The 25,700-nt window shown below is 39.5% G+C and overlaps 1 protein-coding gene across 3 annotated transcripts in view; it reads right to left on the bottom strand.

Moving 5' to 3' along the window:
* The window catches only part of APBB2 (amyloid beta precursor protein binding family B member 2), a gene marked incomplete at both ends in the record, with an annotated part of 102,301 nt that overhangs the window by 39,354 nt on the left and 37,247 nt on the right, over nucleotides 1-25,700 (bottom strand). For 2 of the 3 annotated variants that reach the window (XM_080344389.1, XM_080344390.1), the window contains 5 exons: nucleotides 2,744-2,890; nucleotides 17,878-17,938; nucleotides 18,055-18,140; nucleotides 18,567-18,629; nucleotides 24,119-24,327. In XM_080344389.1, coding sequence (XP_080200515.1) covers nucleotides 2,744-2,890; nucleotides 17,878-17,938; nucleotides 18,055-18,140; nucleotides 18,567-18,629; nucleotides 24,119-24,327 — 566 coding nt within the window. The remainder of the gene's footprint in view (nucleotides 1-2,743; nucleotides 2,891-17,877; nucleotides 17,939-18,054; nucleotides 18,141-18,566; nucleotides 18,630-24,118; nucleotides 24,328-25,700) is intronic. The other variant, XM_080344391.1, reaches the window with a different exon arrangement.

Here is a 25,700-nt window from a genome sequence, read left to right as displayed (position 1 = left end):
ATCTTCCTCCTATGGCTAGCATTTGCAAAAGCTCTGCTGCCTTTTCTACCACATTACTAGCCCTCTTCTCAGAGGCTGTACAGCTACTCTGCAGTCCAGGGGATCCCATGGAAACGATCCTGGATATATTGTTGAGTGGTAAGACAAGCTCCTGCTGAGAAGAAGAAGAAGGAGGTAGAAGCTGTCAGCTAAATATGGAGTAATTTGTTTCCTCTCTATTGTGCCAGAATCTATAAATGAACAGAAAGAATGGGAAGGGCCTGACTTTCTACTGACAAATGTTTAAAAAATGACCTTTTTTCTTCACCTCAGTGACATAGAAACCCTCTTCTCACTTGGTTACTATGGCTCAAGTCTTAATGACATCTAATTTTGTGTCTAGGTAAGACACACATTCATGTCACCCTGAGAGGTGACATGAGCTTCCAGGCCATGCAGCAAGGGGCAGAACTGCCAACCACCTCTCCCACCCCCAAATCAACTACCAGGGACTCAAAGGAGACCTGTGACACAGAGCTGGCAGTGTAAGTGCTGAGAGGGGTGTGGGAGGGGAAGGGGACGCAGGTTGGTATATGTGATGTCAACACAAGAACATTTTGCCTGATGGAAAAATTACAGTTGTGGCGGAGATGGAAGGCTGGATATACAGGCCGAACATATTGGCTACTCCTAGAGAAGCAGAAACAGCTTGTGGTACGCAGAAAAAGAAATATACGAAAAAAACCCACAGAAGTCAGGATGGCACCAGGCAGACCAGGACAATGAAGGAAACCAAACAGAAAACAGTCATCACAAAGAAAAAGGGCGAGAAATTCACTTGGAGGTCAGAGCAGTAAAGAGACTGATTATGTGAAGAATGTTACAAGTGTCACAAGACTGCTTTTTGGACTCATTTTGTATTTATATACTTATTCCAGAAAGAAATCATTACAAGAAGGTAAAACCTGTTCATCATGCAAAATAGACTAGGATTAAGGTAATAAAACTGCATCCAAATTAGCTGGAGAAGACTGGAGAATGGGCAGATAAGCAACATAAGTCACAGGAAATTATCCTTGCAGTGCTCGAGGGATAGCTTGGCCACAGCCAGGAGCAATATATTTTACTAAGTTTTGTTGGCTTGTTATACAAAAGCTATTTTAGATAGGAAAACACTGCGTAGGGCAAGAAGAAATTATTTAGACAGACTGGAAGCTTGAATATAGACCTCACTGTCTCTGACGGTTGAAGAGGTACAGAGATCTGGTGGTCCAAGCTGTCACTGGAAGAGCCATGCAGGGAAAATCAACAAAGGAAAGACAGGCTCAATCCCAGCGTTCTTTCAGGGAAACATTATATACTGTGGTACATAGGTTAAGAGCAAAAATGTACCTTTTCCATGCAAGTGATTTTGCAATGTATAAGCATATAATGCAATGGAAAGTAGCAACACAGATCACTTGTGGTTTTTTTCTTCTTAGATTTTATAGAACCGTAGAAGTTAGAAATCTACAGGGAATTCCTTTTGGAAGAGAGTGGAGGGCATGAAATCCCGCCTTAAAAGTCAGTGACAAAGCTTCTGCAGGGTCAGGATTTTACCCAGAGCACCTGCATTTTCTGTGTTTTGTTTTGTATTTTAATAACGAAAACTTATGGGATGGTCCTACTCCCAATTTCACTTCCATTACATTCTAGCTAAAATAAATCTTTAGGCAATTTTAAACCCTCTATCTGCAGTCATCAGTTCCACCTTCATCATAGATTTCTGCTGTATGTGCTCCATCTGATATGTCAGTGACCAGTGCACTTTTTCAGATTCCTCTCTAAAACATCCCTCTTCCAATCAGTCTTAAAGCACCACACTGCCAGCAGAAAAATGTGGTTGCAATGATTTCTGTTAAAAATCAAGGCGACAATTTACTTCAGGGGCCACCCATTCAATCACAGTGTCTCTATTGTTTTGTCAGGATGATTTTTTTAAAAATGTTTTAATGAATAGCATTTTTAATTAAAACTTCCATTCAAGAGGACCAAAACTTTTCACCAGTTCGGCTTGAAAACCTGCAAGGGTTTTCAACAAAGAACAATGAGATTGACAGACAGAAATATGGAAAAAGGTGAACATGAACTCTTAAAACAAAAAATAGCACGTGATTTCCAAGTACACAATATATTTCAAGTTGATCAAAGTTCTGCGATCTGAAAAATGGACAGAAGTACACATATGTGAAGGGAGCGGGGGCTTTTCCCTCCTGGGGTCAGCAGTCAGTCCAAAGTCCATGACTGCCACATCTTTCACTGCTTGCCAAGCTCTAACTAAATAAAACTGTTCCCAGAAGTAAGAGAGACCAAAGTGATATTTTTCATTTATATGTACAATATATTTTTCTTATATTAAAATATCTTCTGAAATTACTTCAAATAGATAGGGCACTCCCTGTTCCAAAGCATCATTCTCAAACCTCTGGTCAGGAGAAAGACTTCCACTGATTTCAACAGTTTGTCCCAACACTGTTGCACAGGTGTGTATCAGTAGAGATGTAAACACAAAGATGATGTCTTTGTGGCACCTGCTGTCCTGAAAGGTTTGGAACAAGACTGTCAACACTTTCCTTGAACACTTTTGTATTTTCTAGCAGTACCAACTGGCACACAGAAGTCCCAAACACACAGCACGGACATATTTGCCTACAGAGAAGTTCTTTCAAGATGTTTTACAATACAAGAGGGATGTTCCAGTAGCAGAAGTTCACCCCATTCTTACCTCTCCCCAAATGCCAACAGTGTCTCTGATGTCGTTTTTACAGTAAGAGAGTTGCCTGATGCAATTGTTCACAGCAATGCTACTTTTTCCAGGAGCGAGATCTTCTTCTGCCATTTCTACCCAGCCCAGAGATCGCACAGCAAAGCACTAAAAAGAAAACAGAGAATATCCAAACATATATCAGAGCGTACAACACGCTGCTGTATCCAGTTATGGAAATCTTGTCAGGCAACAGAAACTAGTCAGTTAAGGTTAAAGATCCCTGGCTAGGAGGAGAACAAAGTCAAGGCCTTGTACATGAGCTTATGATCAAAGAAAAATAAACTAAAATATAATTTGAGAATGGCTAAATGAAAACATCTGAAGGAACAAAGAGCAATATGTGACTTGCCAGGAAAGGTACCTGTGAAGATAACAGTAATGCTTTATAATAAAATACTTTTCTTAATATAAAGGAGGAAACAAGGGAGCAGTAAATAGTAGAATACACAAACACAGAGGAATAAAGGAAAAAGCACAAATACAGGTCCAGTAGAACTGAAATTTTAGCTAGTATCTAGAGCTCTAATTGAAAAGAAATAAAATATTATCGGATTATATCTACTTTGAGATTTATACTCATGGTATCTCACTGCCTGGCTTCTCACCAGAATTTTTTTTTTGTGGATTACAGCAATCATTTCCTCAGTAAGTTTAGCTAAGGTAGCAAACAATAATGAATTCAAAGCACTAACAAAAATACAAGCTATCATACGAGAAAAGGAGGCTTTTTTCTAGAAGAAATTAAAAATGACCTTTAAAATTAAACAATCTAATTATATAGTTTTTTAGCAGAAGGATGTTTAGCCAACCAGAGCACTCAGTTGGCAGAACAATCCAAGGCGACATTTCTTTGCACATATGGTGCTTTTTGCAAACAAAACGAAACGGGATAAATTAAACGACACCATCTCCACCCTACATTTACTAGATTAAGGAATAAAAAAGTTTAACTCTTTAAAAAAACACTGCGCATTTGCTCTCAGGCTTTGCAGTGAAATACAGTCCACGCACTACGTCAATGGGAGTTTGCCTCTGAGACCAAGATTTCCTCTGGAGAACTTTATGGGCAAATCTCACCCTCCAATGGCAATGCAGTGCCTGCCACGGCTGCACGACACAAGTACTACGGTACCCCCTTAATAGGCACAACAAACATTTATGATGGGCCCTAAATGTCTATCAATACCAGCTCCTTAACAACCCCATGCCTAATTCATGCTGTCATTTAGGTATTTAATATGGCAACAGCCACTGCCACTGGACACTATCCCATCTCTGAGCTGCACTTTCCTGGCATAATATGAAGAAACACTTTGCCTGAGTCAGTGATGAACTACTGCACCAGCACTGACACAAAGCTGCACTGACTTCTTACACCCAAATTCTCTTTGCTAGCCATGATGCTTCCTACCGAGGTCCAGGATTCGGCAGGCACAAGTTCCAAAAGTAGAAGTGAGAAAATTTACAATTAATAACTGAAAATCTGCCATCATATAACATCCGTTCTTTCACCTCGAGCCTCTCCTTGCCAAGACTGACCAAGTATCGCTGTCAGGTGGTACCCAGCACTTGGTCCCCTGCTTGCTTCAGCGTTATTCTTATGTTTCTTCTGAAATGTTATGCTGTCCTGAAACTGTTGTTCTGGGGAACTCACTTGCAATTGTTTCAGTCAATACAGGTCCTTGTTAGGTAGCCAGCACAATTTTAACCTCACAAAGACCAAGGCTCATTGTCCACCACTGCCGCCTTATGCCACAGAACTTTCTTTGCTGCCAGCACATCCCACGGGTCCTTGGAGAGCAGGCAATGGTCCCAGGAGCTGCTCCAAGGACGGTGGCACTGGTGACCGCTGGCAGCCCTGCTGTGCTCAGCGGGACCCTGCCCTCACAGGAGCCGCAACAGCAGGTCCACCCTGGGGTTACCAACTGACCCCCTCTTCTTGAGATGCAGTAAACAGATCAGCCTCAGAGTTCAAACGCAGACACTGAATATTCATTTGCTGCCTTCTAAAAACAGCCGTGAAGTCAGTGAGTAGATTAAGCTCATGCACCATCACTGGTATGCCATTGGGAACCACTGTCCTCAAAAAAATACCCCAAGACGCCAAGGTATTTTAAATATGCATAATACATCAACTTTGCCAAACTAAGAGAGGAACTAAATTCACCAGTGGGTAAAAACATTAACGAGTTTCTGCTTCCTTCCCTTTAAGACTTCTCCTTCATCCTTCTTTGAGCTTGCACAGCGCACTCATCCAGCCAAGCAGAACACCCAGCCCAAGAGGTGGACCACTGGTACCTACTCCAACCAGCCAATAATGGGATATCTCATCTAAGGCATCAGAAGGCAAATACTCTCTGCAAATCGTGTGATACCCTTTAGTGAGTGTGGAGAAAAAATTAAAAACTCTCCTGCCTCTAGATTATTTTTTTTTTCTTCTCTTTGCAAACAAAGAAACCAAAATGCAAATTCTCCTCTGTTGCTGCTTCCTCACCCAGCGCTGCTGGAAACCCACGGAAGTGCTGACTTTCTGAATTTAAAGGAAGGAGAAGGTGAAAGAGGAAGCAGGGGAGGGGTCACCACTCAGGGGTGCTCTTCACTTCAGGGCTACGTGAGATACTAAAATATCCATTTTTAAGCAATTATTAAGGTCATCTAATTTCAAGACCGCAGAATTTCTTTTTGTACATCAGATGTTCATGAATCTTGCTGAAAGTGCTGCAATGCCCACTGGGGTATTAATTATTTATCTTTGCAAGCTTTTAAACTACAGATTTTTCCTGTGCCAGAAGAAAGGTTTTTTTATACAAGTATTTCAATATTAAAGTGCATAACAGAATACTGGCAGAGAGATACATCTTCTAAACCATCTTAAGAGAGCTGAAAAACTAAATATATACAATGAACATATTGTTTCCTCATTACTCTTCATATCTCAATTTATCAGCTGCTTTCTGAACACAAAGGTAAATATAGCCCTTGCACTCAACAGAGTATACCTTAAGAAGGCAAAACACTGCTGAAAGACAATCAGTTCAAGTTGGCAGAAGGTAAATCTCTAATTAGTAAAGGTGGTGAACTGGTTTGGTTTTTTTTTTCCCTGGCCATTTTTTTTAATGTTTAAAATTCTCCAGTGGTGGCATCCATTGCATTTCTTTCCCTTGCCAGCCCACTGTCACGACACTGGAATGAAGTGAATGGGACACTCTTGTCCATCCCATGTATTCCCCTCTGTGGAAGGACTTGGCTTCCTTCCCCACCTCCATTCCCGCTTGGTGATTTCAAGCCAGGTAGAGGTGAGAAACCCTGTTGCCTTCTGGCACCTGTCAAGTTTTTGCTTGCATGGTGCACAAGAGGCCTTTACCATAACCCATATTAAATGCTTCAAAACAGCTTCATCAAAACAAACCGATTTCCCAAAGACTCACTGCAAATAAAAAGGACTCTCAATAAAACCCAGAAAGACTCAACAGCCCACTCACAAGGCACCGCACTGACCTGAGGATACACACACAAGAAACATCCTTTTGTTTCAAACACATGTAAAGACCAAAAACCTACTTCTTGGTTAACTGAAGTGATGGCAGACCATGCAGATTTCAGCACCACAAAATACAGGGACTCAGAGTAACACGTGATAGCCACCACAGTTCATCATCATTGGCACAAGCAAAGCACAGACACAGACCCCCGCGGGGTGGGAGCGCAGGGGCAGCGTGAGCACACGCACCTTGCCTGGCTCCCTCTCTCTGCACATTGCCAGCAACCGTCTCCTTCATTTTTTAATTGTTGATGGGTTTTCCTCCTCTTAATTATTTGACTTAAAGAGTTTCTCTTTAAAACAAAAGAGCACAAAACCCAGCAAAAACAAACCACCTAGTGTCTCCAGTTAGGTATGACCTAATTCTTAAACCTAGGCTAGCTGAGTTAGCCTCGACCGCAGAATTGCTTAGTTCTCTAGCACGAATGCAGCATCATGGTTCCCCGGCTCCCACCAACAATACTTACCCAAGAGACAATGTGCTTCCTTTGGCCTGACAGAGCTTTGCTAATGCACCCTATTTTCTCCTGGAACCAACATCCAGAGTCAAAACAAGCCCAGCTGAAACCCAGGATGCAGCTCTCCTTGCCCAAGAGTCTATGAGCTCAGCAAACAGGCATTCCTGGTAACATCATTGGGTTAAATACCTCTACTTGAGATTCACAAATAATTACCGGCAAATCAAGTATTGGCCCATCGTAACTCCAAACCAACTTTTGGGTAACAGTAGTCTATCTAGTTTCTTTTTCCTGTTGGAGAATAAACAAATAAGCCCTGTATCATGTCATACATTACTATTAACTTCAACAATAAGATCTTACAGTTTTCTGTGCCTGGTCAGGCCCTCTGCTTTACCTTAAAATGAAAACTCTAGAAAGAGTGATTTAAATAACCACATGTGATTAAGATAAGTGAAATCGGATTCTCTTATCTGCTTGTCAGACTCTTTCCAAGACCTGGCATAGAAAAACAGGTTTGAGGAAAAACAAGAAAGTTGATTAATACAGCAGAATGAAAGCAATCGAGGGACTGTATACTGGATTTAGATCACTGCTGCTTGGGATTGGGAAGATCAAAGATAATACCACAAACACTGCATACCTGAGAGAAGTGAAGGAAAAAATGTCATTTAAACCATGGTATGTCAATAATCTTGTATTTTCATCTCGACTGGAGACTTCACATTTCCTGCTAGGCTACACAAGACATTGTGCAAAGAAACTACACAGGGAAATAGGCCACCTTATCACACATTGCCCCATGAAAAGACAGGTGAACAAAATGAGAACACAGGTGTCACTGCTCAGTTTTACAGTGCTGGGGAACACGTTTGCATGGCTGCATATTAATGTTCCAGGGTTAATGTTCTGTAGCCAAAGAACCAAACTCGTAAATGCTGTAATCCAAACTCTGTAAAAATCTGTAACCCCCCCTCGCAGTGCAGTTCTGATTTGAAACATGGCCCAAAGCTGGGGATCTTTGGGTTTGAAGGGATGAATGATTCTGCTCTTTGGCATTGCAGAACATTTGCCACAGGTGAAGCAGTTTTTCCACAAGGAACTCCAGAAGGAGCTTTGACAGGTATGCAGAACTGTCCCAAATCTCTGCATGTAACCAAATGCCACACTCTAGCTGCTGCCTCATGTAGTGCTAAGAATGTACCTTAAAAAAAAAAAAAGGCAACCAAAGCAAATAGAAGCCCCCGCTAGACAGAGGACAAGAGATCAATTACACATGAGTGATGGCACAGTACTACTGGAAACTGGATGGACCATAAGGGCATAGCTAGAAAAGATGCCATTACAGGGAGCAAGCGGATTAGAACATCAGCAAACTAACGTACATTACAAAACCACAGAATGATCGTTTTTCAGATCACCCGGCTGTTGGCAGCCACCACGAACATCTACATTACAGTATTTTCGTCTTGATGATTTAAATCTGTGCTACTAATTTCTCCTCTACTTCAGAGCCTACAGTACTTTTTGAGAAGTTTCCCTTTGTTTCCCTTTATGCTTTCCCTTTTTAAAGGTTATATCTGCCTGCAGACATATGTAAATCATTACAGTATTTAATAAGGCCTTTTATCACAGACCACTGAGCAGGTTTGTGCCTGATACACAGCATGTAAATCATATAATTAACTGCTTCTTGTGCAGCCAACACAATCTTGAAAATTCCACTTAGATTTTCTTTAACATATTTTAAAAAAACAAACTATCGTATTATTTCATGCTTTGGAAGATCAAGTATTATAAAATATAGCTACTCCATTCCAAGAAAGAAGTATGTTCCAGTATATTTGCCTGCTATACATCAAGAAAGCTTGCATTGATTCCAGATGAATATAGTGGAGATGATCAAAGGTAAACTGAGTAACAAAAGAATAAAGAGATCTGATGCAATTAATGAACCAGGAAACACGTTCATTTAATTTACATGAATAGACTGCAATGCATCCGTTTTCTCGGAGAAATACTGACAGTTGTCACGTAAAGATTCTTAATTACAAAAAATTCAAAATGCAGAATCAAAAACATACTAATAAGATTTTTTCAATGTTTCCAGCTTTCTGTTGCAGCTCATGTTATATTATTTGAATTGCTGAAAATATGCATACAATACAAAAATAAGCACACAGATATTCAGATCACAACAGAATTCAGAAACCCACTAATAATTGCTTTTTCAAGCAGATCACTATAAACTAACCTTCTGCGGAATAAAATATGAGGGCTTTACAAATACTGTAAAATAACCACTAGAGCAGGTCAAGATGGAACCTCCTGCTCTCACAGTCCCTTTACTCATTCTCCAAGACACTACAGTCTCATTTTTTCCAGACTCGCAGACTCCAATGTGCAGGATGACAAAAGTCCCTCTCTTGTTTTGAGTTTAATGCTTCTGTCTTAGTGGCTCCTGCTGGCTCACAGCCAGAGGTCAACTCTGCTCTCTCAAGGCAAGGAAATGCTGCAGAACAATTGTGCTGGTTCAGGATTTTTTTAATCCTAATTTCTTATCCAATACTGTATTTCTGAATCAAGTAAAAAAAATTGAGATAGTTGAGCATAAATGGAATGGACACTATTATTCTCTACTAAAACCCTTTTGCTAGATGTAGTTCTGAAGAATAAATTAAAATCACCTCACACTTTTCTCCAGTCTTCTCAGTAAAGAATAGGCTCTGATTTTAGATGTTTTGCAGATAGATACCTTGACTTCACATCCTACAGGAATGGGTTTATGGGCTTTACTTTGAAGCTACCAAGGGTGTTTTGTGTTTCATTTTAACACAGTGAAGTAAAAACCATGCTTCCTCAGTGAAGAAAAGGCAGTCATATTTTTCACCAGAAACTAATAAAGGATGATTGTTGCAATGATGCTCAAATTAGGGCCTATTTGTTCAGATAATTCAAGCAGGTTTCATTATTCTGCAACACCTAAAATGACCCCAACAAACACACATATGCTTTATCAATAAAGACAAGCCCTGCAGGAGCTTACAGGGCATGAAAGAACATGTGCATTCACTTCTGAACAACTAATGCACTTGAACCTTAAATGTTGTATTTCTCCGATGCGGGTTCTTCTGCAGGCTGATACGTGTGAGTGGTTCTAATGCAGCCAGCAGCACTTTATTTAGTAGTGTGGTAATTTCAAAGGTAATATGCATGGCATCCAGCTTAGAAAACAAAAAAAAAAAAGAAAAAAAAGAAAAAACCTTTAGGTGAACTCTTGACATTACTGAATCAATGGGGAAAAATCTTCTTCCATCTTCCCTAGAGTTAGGATTCCATGCCTCTTTAGAAGCAATATTGTTAAGAGTAATTTCTTTTCTGCAGAAATTATGTTGACAACACGATCCAAAGTCAATGAGGTTATATCACCTCTGATTGATTTCCACCCATTGGAAAAGAGTCAAATGAATGCGAATCCTGAGTCCAAAAATCCTGAGCCCTGGTGAGCCTCCCACCTTTGAGGATCCACTTACTCTCACACTGCCTCCCTGCCACACCACAGAGGAATTGTCTTCAAGCATATGGAATAATGCCTACCCGTGTAGAAGCATCGTGACATTATGATGTACTGCATATCTCATGTTTTTAAAGCCCTTAAGAGGTAAATATTACCTCCCACTGCCTTTTCTCTTTGATAGAATGCAGGAAATTTTGCCAAGCACGACCTCTGTTCCTTTAAAGTGAAATTTAGAGCTAGAACTCATGCCAAAATAAATACACATGCTGGCTAGAGCTATCTAAATAATATTCTATCATTCAATGCAATGTTCCATTTTAATTGCTTTTTAAATTAACTTCATCCATAAGGTCCACAATGAACAAATAACACACCAAGGTTGTACCATGCTGTCTTCTAATGTGCATATATTATATATAATATTTATAACATACATAAATATATATATAAACACGTAAGTATGTAGTCTATACTTCTTTCCATTAAAAAAAAAAAATCTATGCAACAGAATGGTAAACTTCACGACGCTGCAGACTAGAACAGGCTACTCCCTTAGCCACCCTAAACTAGCAAGCTGATATAAGTAACTGAAGAGAAATACAAAAATATCATCTGAACAGTTAATTTTGTAGCAGCCAGTTGATGACCAGATATTCAAGAGGCAGTTCATGACCCACCAGCTGTTCTAAAGCTGGAGCTGACAGAGGCTATATATTGTTTTAAAGGTGAAATGGTCGGTCTCCAGAGGGGTGTACGAAGGGCCACAAGCAGCGATCACCTCTGCACTGTGTTCGCAAAGACGCCAGCGAGCTGATGGGGAGGTCTGCCAGCAACACCAGCAGAGCCTGAGCCAAATGGGAGCTGCCTGTGCTCCAAATCCATCCATCTGCAGAACGGTAACAGGCGCCTTTTGCCTGTGGGACACGAGTATGATGAGGACTGATTCTTCCCCTGGTTTCTGTCCACTCCTGAGGGCTCCTTCATCAACCCTACACAAAGTACTGCTGGCCCAGAAAGTTTACTGTGCTGTACCGCAGAGCGGTGAATAAACTGGGATTAAAATAACTTGAAAATAAGAAACATTAAAATATTAGGAAGTGCAGCTTCTTCCAAGAAAAAAAAAAAAAAAGATCTCTAAGAGCAAGGCAAAGAAAATATTTTGATTTGGAGGAGAAAGTGTTCTTACATATTATATTATCTTTTCCCAATCCTGTAGATGTCCAGCATCCCAATATCCCAATGCAAACCTTTTGTACGGTATACCTTAATAAATCAAATATGGATAATGCCCCAAAATTCCACACATAATTATTGCACAACAAACCTGGAAATTAATGGTAAATTTTAAAGCAGTTTACATTCTCTTCACACGAGGAATGGCTTTGTAACATATTTTTCTAAGGAAGGGTGCAAGTGAAAATCTCTCCCTCTGTGTCTTTCCTGCTGTTCAGTCACCCATGTCCTGATCCTGCACGATAGCTTCACATCTAGTTAAGACCCCAGAGATACCTGAGATTTCTAAGAGTGAAAGATAAGCAACATTTTGCAGGATCAAATTATAAATCTTGAAGGTCTAAAGAAATTAAGCTATGTTATCCCAGATATTGTTATTATACATATAACTATTAGCTCTGCATACCATTGAAAAAGTCAATAGCTTAGATTTGAGAAAAATACAGTGTCTTCCTCTGCCCTGGACCAACCTCCATATTTGATTAAATAAGAGTCCATTTAGGGACAAGGTGGAAGTAAATATCCTCTAGATGGAAATCTAAATTATGATGTAGCTCACATCATGACATTATCACTTGTAACATCACCTAATGACAAAATACAGGTCAAGAGCAGTAAGTATCAATCACGGAGAGAGAATGAATGAGCAAACACTCCGCAAAAGTTCTAATGTACAAAATGAAGAAGACACTAAAAAGTCGATGAGATGTATTTTAGTGCTGCTTCTGCTATTTCTAAAACTGCTTTCAAAGCAGAATGGTTTTGAGCACCTGCCCCATTCGCACAGCTGGGAGGTGTCTCAGCGCTGCCCATGGCAGATGGCCCAACCCGAACCAGCCAGTTCCAAAACTGCCGTCTCCATCACCCCTCAGTGCTACCCAGAAGCTGCAAGAATGGAAAGATGGATAAATATTTGCTATCCTATAGAGATTGTCAAGACTGACCTCTCTTTGATTATTCACTGGATGCTTCAAACAGGAGATCTGTGTTTTGAAAGCGACTAAAACGACCATCCAGGTGGTGGGAGGGGGAAGGAACTAAGGCCACCTTTTTGTGTTTGAGAGAAACAAGGAAAAAAACCTCTTCAAGCTCCACTAAAATGTTTATTTTGGTTTTTTGGGGTTGGGGTTTTTGTTTTGTTGCTTAGTTTTTAAAAACATTTTATTCCCAGATTATCATTCTTCCCTCTGAAAGCCTAAAATAAGCCAATACCAAAAGGAGACTTCTTTTAAAACTACTGAACCCTTACTCTGCAGTAGCTTTTATTTTAAATATTTCAGAACATAATTTAAGGAAGATGTATGAGGACTGAATATAATCTGCTTTCCTGCATTTTTCCAAACCATTTCCACACTATCCAATCAATGCAAAAAAATCAGCATTTCCAAATGTGCACTTAGTTTTCAACTGGCTGCAGCTTAGTGTTAAACAAACTATGTGTACACTGGTTGGGCTAATTCTCAAAATAAAAGAGTTTGCTCTTCATAAGAAACATTCAGCTATTGGCAAGAAGTTTCTTCGAAAAACAAAAGAAACTGAAACAAAACCAAACCAACTCCCCTCTTCTGACCAAGGTGCTATTCAAGTTGTTAAGATGAAGACCAGAACTCTTCTTCTGCTCATTTGTATAAAGATCACTTACAAACACTGATTGTAATTATGGTTTAAGTTGCAAGTAAAACGATTACTTACTCAGGAGTTGAAAAAATGAAATTATGCATCAAGAACTTTCCAACAGAGAATATGGACATTGTAAAGCTACCCTATGTGACCCTGGAAAAACTTCACCCAAGGTAACAAATCTGATGGGCCACAGTTAAAGAAAAGACAGAAAACACAGAGCTGCTACAACAGACAGGGAAACAGGGACTCAGAAGGTGGCAACCCTCCTAGCTTCATTATGAATAATTAAAAGCACTTGACTTGTTTATTTTAATGAAGCTGAGCTGAAGAAGAGACATAACTACCTGGTATAAATGCACTAGAAGAACGTGAAACATAGAACAAGAGAATAAAAAATGGCCTCAAAAAGTTAGGTTTTTGACCAAAGGAGGGCAATATTTGAATCAGTTTGTCAGTAAGAGTCGTCAAGGAAAAAAAAGTTTAAGAAGAAAATTGAAATACGTGGGATTATATAGTGTGGCTCCCTATAAGGACAAAGGAACAGCTTCAAGATTTCTTCTAGCCTGCTCCCCTGTAACAGGCCCTATTTCCTAGGGAATGAAAACCAAGGATCATTTTTGAACAAAACAAATACCTACTCAAAAGCAAGAAGAAGTACCATTTTGGAAGAAAATCTGTTGAAGATACCTGGTTTTTCTTTTAAACTTTTTTGTAAGGAGACTTAAGATGGAATAAACTCTTTGGATTTAACTAATTGAATTGAGTCCACTAATCAAGTCCATTAATTGAAATAAATTGAACTGAGGCTTTTTGTAGTGTTTCAGGTGCTCATGAGAAGATTATACCTAGCATGAGGTAGACTGTGAAACTGCTGGGAAATGTTGAATACTTCCTGTTTGCACCCATAATTTTAGAAGCTACTCTGTGAGAGATGATTATGGACTTCAATGTGAAAAGATGATCCTTTCCTGGAATTACTTGACAAGGCAAAATCTCTTCCTCTCTAGTTAAGTCTTCGCTTGCTCCAGAAATCAGACTCATCTCCATCACCAAGGAGACATGTTGATTATTTACTAACGGTCCTGTGTCTAGCCAGGATATCTGCTTCTGGAGAAGACCAGAAACAACCAAATTTAGGATGTCTCCAAAAAACACATACCCGCCTCGACAGCAAGAGAAGCAGCACAGAGATGGATATTAACTCTTTGGGGGGCACACAGTATTTTGTAAAATCATCTCAATAGTGCTATTTACAGGCCACTTCAACAACAGCCACAAGCGGTTTGAGACATCAGCTTGTCAGAAAAACCCCTCACATCTCTCCAAATAGCCCAACTGGTTAATCCCTAATGTCCAGGTACTCCATAGGAGTTCATCACCATGTCTTCAAATGTGTTTTAATTCACTTACAGTTAAGTAATAAGATTTAAATACCTCCTATTAGCATCTCCTACCTCTACGCCTCTTGGATATAGTCTCCTTCTCCTCTGTTCTTTTGGGATCCTGCATATTTACTGGTTTCTAAAGGGGAAAACAGACTTTTGGAAGGGAACTTCCACAGGTAGTACTAGGTACTTCTAGTACTAGTACTTCTAGTACTTCTTAGACATGTATCTATAGCTGAAACTATTCTCAAATGGCAAGGCTGGAAAGTGAAGCTCCACTTAACAGTCTAATGTATACAGGTAATTTGAAAATCCATGCTTAACACTGAAAGACTAATTTAAGCCTTAGCAGAAAACCACATTTAAAAGGAGAGAATAAAGCAAGCCCAAATGTCAGGGTGAACAGGTCAGTCCTGAAAAGATTTTGGAGAAACTAGGTCACACAGGCTTTCAATTTTTCATCTCATTCACAGGGTCAGGTTTCTCAGGAGGTTCAGTTTCTTTGCACAACCACAAAAAGAAAATTAGCATCTTTCTATACTTCTACACATGGCCATCATATTCTATAACACTGTAAAAAGAGACATCTCAGAGGAATTTACAGTCTAGGATTGGTAAAAGCATCTTTCTACCACCCTTGAAACTCAATTAGGAAGGCACAGGTTGCTCTATAAATTAACCAGGAAGGTTACAATCTGTCTCCTGGGAAGTACCAATTCAAAACTCATTTCCAGTTGTGCATGTCTCACATGCAGAATTAGATCTTTGTCAAGCACAATGAACCACCTCTTCAAGAAATTCCTACCAAAATAAATTACTGAAATCAAGAAGGTGGATGTAATAATTTTCCCCTTTCTCCTGCTTCCCCTTCTCTTTTATGGCCTTGTGCAGGCAGCCTGCACCAAGATGCTGAGGATATGAAGCTCCGAACTGCATCTTATGCACGTGATATAGAGAGAAACATTTGTTGTTTATTGACAGTTTTGAATGCTTAATTATGTTGTTGCATAAATCACTTTTCTTACAAGAACTACATAAATTATATGACATACTTTTCCCCAAACTGACATTTTGGCAGTGCTATAATCTTTGCAGAAGTTGACAGACTCCAGGGGTAGACAACTACTTGATCTTTCCACAAGGTGGCATGGTTCCCTTTGCTGAAAGGCAGCATTACTTGGTGTCATTGAGGAAATCTAATTTTTTTCTTTTTTCAAATGTATTGGCCACTGTCACAAATAGGTTTAAGATCTCTAAATGATCTTAAAGTTCATTTGAACAAATCCTTCCAACAGAGCTTAATGAGTTTAAAAAAGCTTCCTTCTCTTATGCTGAATTGAAGAAAATGTACCTGTGCTTGTTGCCATGCAAAAGCAAGCTTCAATCAAATCTTGTTAAGGCACATCATGTGGCAGAGGAGAGCATAAGCACCTAAAAGCCCCCTAATTTTCCAAATTAGGAGGTCATCAGTTTCAAATCCTACCAGACTTCTTTCAGTCTTGCAGTATTTTGGGTAAAATGGGATAGCAAGGAATGCAACTACCATACCCTTACGCATATGAGAATTAAAGATCCCAGAGCATTTTCCCTACATGAAGAACTCCCCTGCTGTTTCTGGACCACCTCCTGTCTCTGAGGGGTTCAGCCACGCAGCAGCTGCTGCTCCTGTCCTGGGTGCAGAGGCGCCAACCAGCTCTGCTGAGCTTCACCCGCAGGACCACGCAAAACAACATCCCACCAGGCAGCGACAGACCACAGCAAGGTGCTTTGACTCACACGATTCGAAAAAACAACAACAACACCACAACACCAAAAACAACCACCAAAAAAAACCCCCACAACACGCCCAAACATGAATAGTTTCTTCTCCATATCTTGTCTTGCTCCTCTCAGCCACTTCTGTGAATGCTTCAGCGCCTGGTTTTCATTACCCATTCAAGTGTCATCAGCACAGTTTTGCCTAAACCAGAGAAACAAAACCAGCTGTGACAGACAGAAGAGGACAAGCTTTTGGCACTGACCCATTTCACAGACACCAGATGGGTATCAGCTCCATAAATTTTGAAGTTTAAGCAGTAAGTGAGAGAGGGAAGGCTGATGATGACAGGAGTTATTTGCCCACACAAATACTGCCACATTTCTCCATGCAGGAAGGGCTCCTAATTCTGCCCAGTGCAAACCATTTGGTAAAGAGTCAGACATATCAAAATACTGTCTCCCTATAATGCTTTCCATATGGTAAGGCTTATCTTAAAAGGACCAGCTTTCTGGTTCTGAGGACTGGCACCGAATGCACATCACTCCTCCAACTCCATTTACCATGCTAAGAATTTAGTGCTTGTCATTGTAACAAGCGCAGCTGAAAGCCTTGTTTTTCAACTGCCAGCCTGCCAAGCAAAACACATTTATTCACATCTGATTTAAACATCGCAAGCCAAATAATCAAGATGACAAAGAAGTTTAAGTACCCTGATCAGACTGTTTTCTCTCCTAAAATGTATTATTGATGCTATTATAATTATTAACTCTGTTACATACTGTCTTCCTGCACATAAGTAGCTTCTGATCCTGTCAGTCACTGCAGCCAAAACACTTATTTAAATGTCTTGGATTTCCAATTAGAGAGACTCACGTACACCCTTAAAAATGGATGAAAGCACAAAGCAAAACCATCACAAGACAAATCTGGAGATATGGATACAAGCATTCAAAACCTCCTGCTACTTCTTTCTCCTCAAAAACCTTAGATGACAATAGTAAAGGCTCTGATTTAATTATGGTGCTTGTTCACATAATGGTCTCATTTTTATCTATGAATTTTATCCTCAAACTAGGTTGCATTCTCTGTTCTAAAATACAAAGGTTTTTGTTCTAAAAAATTAACTTCCTTGTTACTTGCTGCTAGTTCAAGCAGCCACGAAAACAAGGAGGAAGAGTACTTTTAAAAAGGGACAAACTCGAGAATAAAGAGCAAATTCTATCACCAAATCCTGCAGGAAACAATCCAGCCATGACAAACAACAGAGTCCTCTCTCACTTAGTACAGAAAACTCACTTAGTTGTGCAAGGGGTCAGTTGTTACAGTTGAACAGTAGAACCTTGAGCTGTAACATTCAATTTCTTGGCTTATGTGATTTTAAAGTAAGTCACACTTTCCTGAGCAAACTGAACAAAGCTTTAAATCTGCAAATTCCTTTGATGGAATTAGTCTGGCATGATCAATCTACATTGTGCAAGAGCAGGAATACAGTTAATTTAAAAACCTAGGAGGCATTCTGCACCTTTAAGGTTTGTTTACAACTGCAGATTTTTAATTGTTATTCCATCTTACAGACCTTGGTTTCTGGATCGCTGTTGATGCTACAAGAATCATCATCATCAGATTGTGGACCATTTCTGTTGCAGAAAAAAAAAAAAAGACGACAAAAATCAATCTTAAAAATCATATAAAAATTACAGCACAGCACAAAATGGAGCTGGCTATTCCACAGGCACTTTTGAAGTCATTGTACCTGAGCTTCAAAGAGGCATAGCGTAACGTTGCTCCTTCAAACTCTTTCAGACTTGGGTCTGGGTTCACAGTGGCTGCATGCAGATCCTAGAGATAAAGGCAGTGCTGTTAGTGCTAGTATTAGGTGCTATTAATTTAGTATTAAGTACATCACCATGTTATTTCTTATTTCAAATGGAAACTAAATCCTGCCTGCAAAGAAGCGATAGTATTTCCGGCTGAAGTTAGAAAGAGGCATGCATATATTCCCAAGCTGCAGTTCATTCAGTGCAGGCATCTTACTCGTAACATCATGGCAATTGCCCTGCTAGTTCAGACTGAATCCATTCCAAGTGGAAAGATCAGAAGGCAGCATGTTTGTGAGCTAAACATCCCTAGCAGTACCCCCATTCACTTTGGCCTAGGTTATGGATGACATTCATGGAAAAACAAAAGGGGAAAAAAAACAGCCACTGCCATGCAAAAAACAAAGGTAATAGTATCAAAGGTTCTAAAATCTGACAATATACTTGCCTTCCAAATGTCACTATTAATCTTTCCCCCATTCAGTACAGCAAAATCACTCCATGGCTGTTTCTAGACACATAATTATTCACACAGGAAGAAGCACATTGATAAAAAAAAAAAAGAAAGAAAAAAAAAAGAAAAAAACACAAGACACTGTTGTTAGCATTGATATTTACAGGATGGGTTAGGGAACAGATTACCTCAAACTTCAACTAATTACTCCACTATATCATGGCATTTGGAGGGAAGGGGAGAGAAGACATGCCTCTAACAGTTACTTACCAAAACAAATGATTGAAACAAGGGAAGTTAATATAAATTAGGAACAGACAATGAAACTACTCTTTAACTATGGTCTTAAAAGCAAGCAAAATGAATCTGAATATGAATGTTGGCCACAGCTGCTACAGCCTTTCATAAACAGCAATTAAGTGGAAACATTAGGATTTCCATTTGATTGGCACTTTTGTTAAGACACTAACACTGTTTGAACTAGAAATACTGAAACACAACGATATATACAAGGATAAGATACATACAAGGTAAAAATCAAATATTTCTAGAGACAAAGCACAAGAAAAGGACATTAAAGGGAATGAGGATTATGAAGGAGTGCAGACAGATTTCTTGCTGAAAAAGTTGTTTTGTAATGTAGCAGCTTAAAAAACCAAAAAAAAACAAACAGAAAAAAATAACAACAAAAAAACCAAAAGCCAAAGAAACCACCCACTCTCTCATTTTCCATTTAATTTTTTCAGAGGCATTCACTGGCACAACCAAGCAAGTAGCAGTGCATTTAGCACAACAGCAACCTGAGGTTCACCCTTCTCTGTAACGCCTGGCAGAAGCACCTGGTGTTGGAACCGCCCCTCTCCTCCCCCACCAGGTCAGAAATCCCACAGTCCCCAATAAGAGCCAGGTGGGACAGGAGATTCAGTTACCAAGAGGCCCACAGATGCCTCTTTGCAGCTTCACCAAATCAAGGATTCCTGTAATTAGTGGCCTCTTTTAAAATGAGCTCTCCCACGTTGTCCAGCTCAGCCCTAAGATACAGTGGTACCTATTAATGTGGCCCAATATATCAAATTGCAGGGTGGACGTCTCTCTCTAGGACATCCCCACTGGAGGAATTATTCATGGGAAACAACTTCCAGGAGCAAGTCTTCCATATATGCTTTTGAATTAAGAGGTATTAGCTTTTCCTACTAAGTCCTTCATCTTTAATTATAAGCTGGTAGCTCTTAAGTCACCTATGGAAGAACTTCGAGTAGTGATCCAGGCCTGGGATGAGTCAGGCTTTAAGGAGACACAGCTAACATCACCAAATTCTGCCAAGATCTCAAAGAAACTCTTACTGAAAATTAAGCCCTATGGCTTTTTCTCTGCACAGAAAACAGGAAAGCGGCTGCAAAATCTCTGCAATTTGGAAGAGAATGTTACAAAAGCCAAAGATGCACAAAGGAAGTAATTTGGCAACACACAGGAGAAAAGAGTCATCTAAAACAAAGTCAAATTCAATCAGCTGTGCAAAACCAAAATAAATTTTCATGCTTTTGAGGGGAAGGAAGGGAAGGAATGTTCCAGGTCATCCATATTTAGCATTTATTAGCATTTTTGTTAAATCTGCAGGATTTTTGCATAATGTTTAACCCATAATTGCTTTGAATTGAAATTTACTGATTATCTTGTGAAAGAAAAATTGCCTTGTAGTCTGTGCAAAAGAAGGGCATTTTTGCATTTTTTAAACCCTTTTTGCCATTTGTATGTATTGCAGCATTGTTCCTCCCTAACCATTTTTTTCTGATTCTCTGTTCAACAATAGTAACCGCTTTTCTTTATGCTAAATATCCAGAGTAAGCTACAACATAAAAATGGCTGACCTGATCTGTTCTTTGTTGACTGCCCTCAGCTGTGAGCCACATTCTACCAAATAAAGCAAAGCTTCTATATGTCACATCGTTAAAGAGGCAGGGACACAAAATTAAAAAACCAAAACAAAACAAAAAACCCAAAGAAGACAAAGGGTTAAAAAAAAAAAGTTTCAAAATGTTGATTTGAGAAACCCAAAAGCTGAAATAGCCCAAATAAACTTATTTCAAGACCAGAAAATGATGCTTCACAGACAAATGTGATAAAGATAAAAGTATATTTTATGGATTCATGGAAGCCTATGAAATACTACAGAATCACAGAATCAACTGGGTTGGAAAAGATCTCAGAGATCATCAAGTCCAACCCTTGGTCCAACTCCAGTCCATTGACTAGATCATGGCACTAAGTGCCATGTCCAATCTCACTTTAAAAACCTCCAGGGATGGTGAGTCCACCATCTCCCTGGGCAGGCCATTCCAATGCCTGACCACTCTCTGTAAGGAATTTCTTTCTAATATCCAGCCTAAATTTCCCCTGGCAGAGTTTAAGCCCACACCCCCTTGTCCTATTGCTGACTGCCTGGGAGAAGAGACCAATCCCCACCTGGCTATAACTTCCCTTCAGGTAGTTATAGAGAGTGAAGAGGTCACCTCCAAGCCTCCTCTTCTCCAGACTAAACAACCCCAGCTCCCTCAGCCTCTCCCCATAGGTCTTGTGCTCAAGCTCCTTCACCAGTTGTGTTGCTCTTCTCTGGACCCGCTCCAGCACTTCAATGTCTTTCCTGAACTGAGGGGCCCAGAACTGAACACAATACTCTAGGTGTGGCCTCACCAATGCAGAGTACAGGGGACCAACTCCAGTCTTCAATAGTAAGTTATACTCTTTAATCTGCCTAAAACTTATCTATCCCCCAACCTTTTCAGAAGAAAGCAATACAAACTCTAGCACGTAGGAATAAGCTAAACCAGCCCTTCCAAAACACATTATCTTGGGGCACAGGCTTCCAAAACCCACACTGAGGGTGCTGGCAGCACAACAGCTCATGCATGGTCCAACGTGGAGCTGGAAGCCATCTGCCACAACTGGGATAGAGGTGTTTGGGAGCCTCTATTCTACCTGGAATTCCACATCCTTTGTGAAGTGATGGTATCACAGACATCCAGGTTAATCCTTCACAGGGAAGGAGAGGGGTGGACGTGGGGCAGGGCTGCAGTGCAGTGAACAGGGACTCAAACCAGTATCACCTGCAAGTGACCTGGAGATGATTAGGTGCTGGCACATATTGATTGCAGAGAGATGAAAGCCCAAAGAGTCACAATGGCTGACACTGTTAAATCTAGAATGCAAATCATTTCACTACCTACCCCTATCTCTTAACCCCACGCCATGGCTTATTTCCCTCTTACTGCTCGGTAGCAGGGTTCTGCTCAGAAACAGCTGAATCCCAAAGGATTTTTTCTCTAGTGCTCACTTAAGAAAGCTCAACATCTGTGGATTTCAATAAATACAAGACTTTTCCTAACAGTTCTCATCATAACTTCAGCTATGCCCCTTCTTTGTGCACTGCCAAATTCTGAAACTGCTACAAAGTCCTGAGCCCAGTTCACACTCTTGTTTTGAACTCCATTACTGCAAGTCTGCTGGTATTGTATATGCTATCTTAATAACCACTCAGTCAAAAAGTCAGTATTGTTTAAATAATGGTATGCAAGATGCTTATCAATGAATGCAGAAACCTCCAAGAGACAAATGCCTTCATCTACAACCACAATTAAAATAACCATATAATATCATACAATACAAAATTTGGAAACTCACTTATTTTCTGTATCATCTTTTATATCATGGCACATGGTCTTGATACTACCACAGAACTGAATATGAATATATCTTTGTTGGATCGAATGCCTTGCTGAATTAGAACTGCCATACAAAAAACCTAGGTAAGCCTTCTATGTATTCACATATATGTTATTTTAGAATGACTCCTCAAATGTCTTACTTAACACTGTACTAAAATCTACGTTGTTATAGTTCGTACATTTCATTGCTGAGAATTAATTATAACTTTTTATAATCACAAATTATTCATGTAAAGCAAACAAAACTCAGAAAGGTTAAAGGGACATCTGCCACATTACCAGCATGTCTGAAATTTTAATTGTAAATACATTTCAAATAGAGGTAGAAAAACATTTGAAATTAATATATGTATTTTCCCCCTGCAATTTACCAACCATACTGATTTCTGAGTTTTTGTGAAAGATGTCTACAACTTCCTAATTAAAGCCCTATTCTCCATATTTTAGAGTAAGAAAAATATTTAATGGTGAAGTTATATCACTTACATGTACATTACAGGAATTTATCCTGGGAGCATGTGCAGCAGTTTACACACTGCATTTCTGGATTTTTTTTTCTTGTTTTCTACTTGAATGATAACAATTGCTTTTTCTCTGTGAACCCTCTCAGAAATAACTTCCAGTGTGGTTGGTGCAACAGTGCATTCTAGGGGAGCTTGACTGATGTAAACTAAAACTGACATGTTGTGGTCAAGTTCGCAAACCTTATGAGTAGCATTTATGAACATGTGGGAGCAATCTTTCTAAAACAGAGAACAAGAATGTGCACGTTTAAGCCTATACAGGATAAAAGTTTCAAGGTCAAGATGGTAATACAGACTTGAATGTCCTTAACTCCTCTTAACTTTTACTTAAGCTATTTCGGTGCATATATCAACAAAATCAAGAACTGAAGAAATTTTGTATCTAAATGTATTTTTTAAAAATAAATAAATAAAACCTAAGGATTGTCTGATTCAAACCCCAAAACTAGTACAAAGACTTCCTTTGATTTCATAAAACTGTGGACCTTCCTCTGAAAAGTTAGTATGAAAAAGAATAAATTTCAAAACTATTTGATTTTATATTAATATTTAACTCCACAGAAGTCTTCCCAGCATAATAAAACAAAGTGATTGCATGTTTTGAAGCATACTCTTCTTTCTGATAATGTACTTTTTTACTTACATGACATCAGTCAACCCCCTCATTATTTTAAAAGGCGGTATCACATATTGCTCTTTCAGCACAAGTGGAAGAAAGGGTGAATTTCATCCTGACTGCAACACAGTGATCCACTTGTGCAGATATTTTGTACTGGCAGGATGTTAAGAGACACTTGAGAATACTTTGTGGTTATTCAATGGAAACTACCCTGTAACAGAACTAGTGTCTTAAATGAAGATGCGTGTATCTTTGTGTGATATTCCTATGAAGTGAACCAAGAAGGAGGATGCAAACAAAGACTCCAGCCAAAAGACTGCTGCAACGTGCAAAAAAATTTATGCATCCTTTACCCGTGTAACGCAGCAACCACTCCAGTGCATGCTACAGAACTGCAGTAGTTTCATATTCATCAAGTACTGGCTGTCTAATTTATCTGAAATATGTCTGATTTCACCCTATACCTCCAAAGTTTAGGGTGTTTCATGAGGCACAGCCATTAGAAAATGCACATAGAAAATGGATACTTACGACATATTATAAACAAATAGCTACACTTTGGGATGTTATACGGCCCCACATTCTAAAGCTCAGTTTAGCTAACAGTTAAACCTGCAAGTTCATAAAGTTATTTCCATTTTCTTTCCAGTATGCCACCCTTAAGAAAATACAGTATGTTACCTCAGTTTCTGGAGTAGGAGACGGTGTAATGGAACCAAGTGATCCTTTTCGCGAGCCCTGGAGATCTGCTGGGATGGATACAGGACGTTGCCATTGAGTTGTTCCTGTTGGTATGTGCCAGTAGTAGATCCCAGCAATGTCATTGATTTTTTTCCAGCCAGGTGGTAAGTCTGGGTCTGTCTGAAATGAATGATCACTCCATATATCTGCTGGGAACAGGGAAGGAAAAAAAACACCATAATTACTAAGACATGAATAGTGCTTCCCTGGGTCTGCCTCTGGTGCAAGTGATGCACAGCTGGCGCTGCTGTTGTACAGTTCCTGTATAAATGAACACCAGGAAAACATGCTGAATTACTGAGGCTCAAAGTAAGGTAACAAACCCTGGTTTGACTTGGCCTATAAAGAGAGGAAAAAATACACTACTTACCAAAGAGCTGCTCTAATACAGCAGCCATCTAACACCATCTGATAAACTAGTTCTTCTAATAAAGTTTAGCTTCAAATACATTAACTGAGAGAATACAAAGAAACATTTGGAGTTGTGCTGTACTCTATCCTCTTCATACATGCTTCTCAATGCATGGTAGCAGAGCATATATTTCTGCTAATTAAAGTGATCTTATCAACACCACCCCCCTCCCCATTAACCTCCATTGGATTTACTTGCAACATCTAAAAGACTGCTTGTTCAAAATGATGAGAATGAAACTGCATTCAGTGGTACGACGCTGAGTCAAAGCATCTAATTTTTGTCATACAGGCCGGTGTAAGAATAGTCCCTTATCAGGGCAGTGTTCGGTGCCCAGAATAAAACAGTCACTACACCTATCTATCTCTCTCTCTTGTTACATTCAGGCCTTTTGAATCCCAGTTTTCTTGTAGAAGAGAAAGTGACATCCACAAGATGGGGAGAAAAGCAGCAGGTATCTGTACATCAATCCATTTCCGTTGACACGGCATCAAACTACTTGAATGGAATAAACTCAGGAGGAAACAGAACCGAACATATTGGACTTTATCTGAAACTAAGAACTTCTCTTATATCTGCAGGATTTTGGAGATAAAAACATTACATGGAAATGGTTTCTTCTGGTCTGTGGATGGCTAAGCCCTACATGCTTCCTTACTGATTTGTTGATGAAAGGTCAATGAATCAGGACCACATGGTTGCTCATAAGCTCTGGTTTTGAAAGTATTATTGCTCTGATACAACAGAAAGCATGGTTTACTACAGAAATTTAGAGCATGATGTACAAAAAGAATGTATAGTTTGTACTGACGTTGGTTTACCTACCGTGTGTATTACAGTAAACCATGATCTCCTGGAATGCTCTATTGTAAGACGTTTCTTATACAAAATGCATAAAGCAATAGGAGTAAGAAAAATGATACTGAATTAGAATAAGGAGAGCCACTGTAGCTAAGCTGTATGAGAAAGCAGACACTTTTCTTGGGTTTTTTCAAGAAACTTGGATTCATATTATCTGTATAACTTCTCTCTATAGCAAGAGACTCAAATTCTTATTGGTGGAAAGACCATTTTAAGATGTAACCAATTCACAACTCTGCAAAGGAATGA

Source organism: Nesoenas mayeri, assembly GCF_963082525.1.
Source record: "Nesoenas mayeri genome assembly, chromosome: 4".
Taxonomy (NCBI): Eukaryota; Metazoa; Chordata; class Aves; order Columbiformes; family Columbidae; genus Nesoenas; species Nesoenas mayeri.
Note: the sequence above shows the minus strand (reverse complement) of the source record. Positions and strands in the feature narration are given on the sequence as shown.